The sequence below is a fragment of the Penicillium angulare genome (genome assembly GCF_028827245.1).
Source record: "Penicillium angulare strain IBT 27051 chromosome Unknown utg000003l_segment0_segment0, whole genome shotgun sequence".
Taxonomy (NCBI): domain Eukaryota; kingdom Fungi; phylum Ascomycota; class Eurotiomycetes; order Eurotiales; family Aspergillaceae; genus Penicillium; species Penicillium angulare.
The window spans coordinates 4551913-4557912 of NW_026623162.1; the positions used below are offsets into that span (position 1 = coordinate 4551913).

Genomic DNA, 6000 nt, shown 5'->3' on the forward strand with positions numbered 1-6000 from the left:
ATAACAAAGAACATCTTCAAATACACCCTTTATCTAAAAGGCTCTCGGGTCCATCAAGAGAAATTCCTTCATCTTGTGAGATATGCTCATGCTGCCCTAATCAAAGGCATTTCCCATCTGGAATAATCACAGACTACGGATGGAGGGAGTTTCCTCGCTATTCAAACATGTGTTGAACTGAGAGTACTGTGCCTTCTGGCTTCGCAATTAAATCAAATAGATGTAATGAGTGTAATATTGAAGCTATTCCGAAATTGTGCTAACTACACTGCCAACTGACAGGTAGCTTACCGCTCTCTCAACATCTATATCTAAAAGCCCGGGTTTGTTCGTTATCATGTTGAAACGCCAATTTAGGAAAGGCGTAGGCATAGGGGGTGATCCTTTTCTGCTTTGATATTTATGGCGGCTGGAGTGGAAGTCTAGACTCAATGGATTTCTTTCAAGCGGCATGCTTTAACTTTGGGTATATCATAATGCATATAAATAGTGAACTAAGCGAATTTGGGGGGCCGGGATCATTTACAAGGGCTTTGATATTTTGATATAAGATCTGAGGTGTCACCAGCAGTAACCAGACCGCCTAATTCCTGGCAGAAGGTCCAGTTACGAGAATTACAAAGCGAGATTCTTGACGGTTGATGGTTATGATATCTGGTCTGGGGCTACCGCTGTTTGGCATGTTGATGCAAGGATTGTTCCCTCTTCCATATATCAGTAAAGAGTTATGATATCATTCGCGAACCCTCCAGGCCTGACGTAAGTCTTTTTTATTAAAAAAAAAAAGTGAAGGTGATGGCATGAAACCAGAAGGTGGGCGCCTGAGCTCTCATGTGATGGACTGTGCAGCTCAGGAGCCGCCCGCAGCTCAGCACATCGCACGGGCCCCTCATCATGGCTCTTTTCCATCAGATGATGGAATGGGAGCTGCAATGAAATGCAGAGGATGCAGACGCTATTCCTCATCTGGCGTATAAGTCTGCTTGGAGCAGAGTTAGAGCACAAATGTGGAATAGCGTGGTTTTTATTGCCGGAGAAGCCGGAGAAGCGGAGTCGGAGAAAACCACGCTATTCCACATTTGTGCTCTAACTCTGCTCCAAGCAGACTTATACGCCAGATGTGGAATAGTCGTACAGAAATTGGACCCCAGGAGGAAAATGAGCCGTATGGGTCAGCTCGTACACAGTATATGTGACCCTAGGACTAAAATATACGAATAAATTCGACAAGAGAAGATTGGGCGAGGAGGGTTGTTAAGTATCTGAAATGCAGTCAGCAAAACGACCTGGTATCGGAGTATAGCCCCACATCTCCTGCATCAATCTTACCTTCTACTCTGTATATATCTGTATCCACTGTCTACTCGTGTAATAACTCTGTTCTCAGACTGAGCTCCTAGATTATATAAGCTTCTAATAGTGATCAATACATTTCATGTTCCTTATAGCCATATATAAAATAGTAGTTACTGGTAGCGATCGGCACGGAGTCGGGCGCGACCGTAGATACCGGCCGCTTCCAACGCCCCGCTTACGCAGAAACGGTTGGCTGTAGCTAGAGGCAAACGTGACATTATATCCAAACAAATAGCCAATCATAACTGATATTTAAACGCCCCGATTCAATTTGCTTCAATCACAGGGTCCAGACTCCTTCCCCCCCCTTCAGAGAGATTTCAGTAGGTTTCGCAATATTTCTCCACCATACTCTCCACTCTAATAGATTGCTCAACTTGTCCTTTCCAAAACAATGACATGGATTCTCTAACAAGCAGGATCATAGATATGCTCTATGAGGTCTACTCTATCGCAATGAAACATGGAGCCCCCGAGGCAACGATTAACAAACACGACGAGAAGGTAAGTCTTCAGCGTTGGGACAAGCTTTGAACTGTAATTAACATAGCAAGTTCGTCGGAGCGCTGAAAGCCTTTTTGTCTCATCTACCAAAACAAACGCAAGATCTTGTCGTCTTACATGAGAGCGGCAACCCAGCAGCAGCCTCTGAAAGTCGTGAACCGGTGGTCGCATCTGAGGACGACGATCCAGCAGCGACCCCCGGAGATAGTGAACCAGTGATTGCATCCGAGGACGAAAATCCAGCAGCGGCCTCTGGGGGTAATGAACCGGTGGTCGCATCTGAGGACGATAATCCAGCAGCGGCCTCTGGGGAACAAGCGGCGACCTCTCAGCCCGCTGCGGATACTGGTCGCAGTGACAACTCAGCTACACAAGATTTACAATTCAATCGTCAAAATGAAAAGGTGCAAGCTCTTTTCGACAGCTTAGCGGATTGGACAAAAGACCCACTCTCCTTTTTCCACGGAAACACATTGAACATTGAGAAAGATTTACTCAGTTCTATTGACAAATACATTGGAGGATTATTGAATAAAAAAAGCGATTTTGACAGCGTACGGATGCGAATTCTCCAAGTAACTTACCATCGGGTCAAAGACGAAGTCCTAGAGAAGAAAAGGCTTCGAGGCGATGCTAAGGAAGAAATGATCAACACATTGCAACAAGGCGGGCTAAACGCGATAACTTCTAATCACAAACCCTTGCAATGGGTAGATCGTGGATCCCGACTTGTTGACATTTGCAAGGATATGGGACACAAAACAAAATCTGATTATTGTTATACTGCGAATCTATTTCTTCTCGACGACATATCTGATACCGAGTAAGTGTATCATCGCTCAGAGACGACTGTTCATTAGGCTTATAAATGCAGACTACAGAGATTACCACTTAATGGAAATCGCCGTGACGAATTTATCGCTTCGATTAAGAATCGTGATAAACTATCAGATGAAGACAAAGAGACATTGGAGAAATTCTCTGAGAAGGTAATGGACACAATTTGGACTCACTTCCAACAATCCATCAAACAAAATGGTCGGTTGCCCCTTCTACCGGAGAAATGAAAACATTAGTTGATGAGTGAATAGGTGTCTTCGTTAATTCCCAAATAATGGCACAAGATGGCTCGCCTGCACGAGCAGATATGAGTAATCAGCTGTTGAATCGACTGGATGATACGAATTTGCTAGTTACAGAGGCAGATACACCCGAAGTCGGCCACAACGCCACCCACGCCGATGTTGAGGCACACATGTTGAATGTTGCTAACGATGATGAAGAGACTGGCACGACGGGCGTGACCAATAGAAGGGCAGGTACCTATTACCTGATCAGTCGTCTTTTTTGGGCGAGCAGACCAGCGGTCGTGTAGTTACTCACGCTGATCCAGGAGCCGAATCACGTTACCCACCGAGGGGTGACACTTCGTCCGCCCTGTCTAGCTACGCCGAGGTATCTAGATTAGCATACTACCCAGCCATTATCGAACCAAAACAAAGCCAACAAAAGCAGCGTCCCAAAAAAAGAAAGAACATAGAGAAGACATCTGGAAGTTCGTCAAAAAGACAGCGTGGGAATAGAGCTGTCCCTCCAGAAGGTTATTTACGACCCCGCTTCTTTACCCCCACCAACCTTTTTGTGTTAACAATTATAGATGGCTACGTCCAAACACCTACCCCCCCGTCTAGCGCTTGCTCGTCAACCTCTGAGTCACCTCCAAGCTCTGATATAGAGGGTCAATTTGCAGAGCACCGAACTAGTACATTGACATCAGTGGCAAGCCTCTTTGGCAGTGACACAACCAATGCAAATGATAGGGTAACCAGTGCACGCGATATCTATCCAAACTCCCCAATCGGAAATCAGTATGCACAGCAAAGCATTATTGGCCAGTCACCTTTGCCATTCTATCCAAATACCCGAGGAGAAAACTCTGCTAGTTCGCCGTCATGGATTATGCGGGCTCGATCATCCTCCACGATGGTCAATCGTGACACTGAGAATCGAGACGGCTGCCCTTTTGCAGAAAGTCTTCCTAGGTCGAATGAATGGCCAGATCTCGATGCTGATCCGCTACCCCTGGCTGAGCCCGGTCAAATTATCGCCTCGCAGAGTATTCCCAACTCACTGCAATACGGATCATCACCGTCCAGATTTTGGGACCAGGCACAGTTAGACCAGCCGATGGCAGAAGTTTTTGACCCATTGGGAAGCAGTGCGCTATTCAGCGTGTTTCCAAATCCAACCCAATTTGAGCCATTGTCAAGCGACCGGGCAACGCAAATGGACCAGCCGATGACAGAAGGGTTTGACCCATTGGAAAGCAGTGCGCTGTTCAGCGTGTTTCCAAATCCAACCCAATTTGAGCCATTGTCAAGCGACCGGGCAACGCAAATGGACCAGCCGATGACAGAAGGGTTTGACCCATTGGAAAGCAGTGCGCTGTTCAGCGTGTTTCCAAATCCAACCCAATTTGAGCCATTGTCAAGCGACCGGGCAACGCAAATGGACCAGCCGATGACAGAAGGGTTTGACCCATTGGAAAGCAGTGCGCTGTTCAGCGTGTTTCCAAATCCAACCCAATTTGAGCCATTGTCAAGCGACCGGGCAACGCAAATGGACCAGCCGATGACAGAAGGGTTTGACCCATTGGAAAGCAGTGCGCTGTTCAGCGTGTTTCCAAATCCAATCGATGCGTTGTCCAATGTATCTTTCGATGATATGGCAAGATGCACGACAGAGTTCAACATTTCGGGTCCGCTGGACGGCAACTCAATTCATTCAACCCATTAGCAAGGATGGCATTTTTTGGTCCATAACTCTTTTTCTAAACCGCAACTTGTTGCCAAAGGTGATCCCTAATACTATTAGTCCTAAATTCTATCCACTCAAACTTTTTATTCAATACAGACTTAGGCTTATTACATGGCTTTCCACCGAGTATAGAGGGTGGATTAATTTGAAAAAAGAAATCAGTCTCGCGTTTATACATAGTTAAGTTAGTGTAGAAGCTCGGCTTTGAATGGTGTTCTATACGTATCGCTTTGAGAAAAGTGCAGTAATAACAATTTATACATTTCAAATTTTGAACAAGAAGTAAAGCTCCCCGTAATTCCCGTCATACGCATCAAGGTAAGACGACAATCAGACAATCAAGATCAGACAATCAAGGCGTGCGTCGAGCTCCAAAGTCTTCGTAAGCTCTATGTAGGTCCCTGATGTGAGAATTTCGCCATCGATATTTACGTCTTCTCCTGACAGCGGAAAGAATAATAGCTTGCAAGATATAGGTTTCGCAATGGAAGCCTTGCCACATATTCGCAGCAGCAAAGCAGTATGCTAATTTGATTAGCCACTCCTTCATGGTAAAGTCGAGGAAAGTCGTCTTTACCTTGATGTTGGCATATCCTAACTTCTCCAATAATGGCCGTGCTTTCTCTTTCCGATCGTTGTCCACGCATTCCAAAAGTTCGGGTTTGCTCCCCTTCATTTCAGCACTCTGGGAGACCCATGTTGCTAGTTCTTGTAGTTTTGGCAGGGCATCGGACGGAACAGGGGTCGGCATGACGGAACTAGGCGTGGCTGGGGAAAAGTAAGCGCATGATCTCCGAAAGCGAAGAGAATATTACCTTTGATAAAACACACTCCACGTAGTAACTATGAATCTTGGAGGGCGATACTGTGATCGCAGTAGAACGTGTAGCGATAACCACCGCGGCGGGGTAGGTTGGTTTAATGCCCGATCTTCCGATCCTGACTACGGAACAACTAATATCCGATGAACTTGAGCTGTGGTCGTGTTCATTCTCTTCGAAGCAACTTCAAATGACGCCTCGTATTCAGTGAAGGGAAAGTAGTCGGCCTAGAGGGAATCCGTTTTCTAGAAGGCCAGGTTGGATGGAGAATCACGTCAATCCCGGTGGCATAGCACTTGGACGGCAGTGTCAATTGTGACTCGAGCCCTTTTGGAGGTCCCCCTATCGACATCTTTGAGCGACTGCAATCCCTCTGTTTATTTCTAAAATGCCCCAGGAACAGTTTCTGGAGACATTGCATAGCTTTGCAGAATCAAGCCGGCACGGATAGAGAGAAATATATCTAAAAACCTCACGACAGACAGAATGTTAAATGCGAAGT

At 46.0% G+C, this 6000-nt stretch overlaps 2 protein-coding genes across 2 annotated transcripts; one reads left to right on the forward strand and one right to left on the reverse strand.

Annotated features, from left to right (window-relative positions):
* Positions 1–1755: 1755 nt before the first annotated feature.
* N7478_003785 (uncharacterized protein) lies at positions 1756–4656 on the forward strand (the record flags this gene model as incomplete). Its single annotated transcript, XM_056919999.1, has 5 exons — positions 1756–1860; positions 1911–2683; positions 2735–2898; positions 2952–3179; positions 3518–4656. The coding sequence occupies 5 exons, from the start codon at positions 1756–1758 to the stop codon at positions 4654–4656; spliced, it is 2409 nt and encodes an 802-aa protein (XP_056783157.1).
* A 351-nt stretch (positions 4657–5007) lies between these two features.
* On the reverse strand, positions 5008–5428 carry N7478_003786 (uncharacterized protein; the record flags this gene model as incomplete). Its single annotated transcript, XM_056920000.1, has 2 exons — positions 5008–5202; positions 5255–5428. The coding sequence occupies 2 exons, from the start codon at positions 5426–5428 to the stop codon at positions 5008–5010; spliced, it is 369 nt and encodes a 122-aa protein (XP_056783158.1).
* Between the last annotated feature and the right edge of the window lie 572 nt (positions 5429–6000).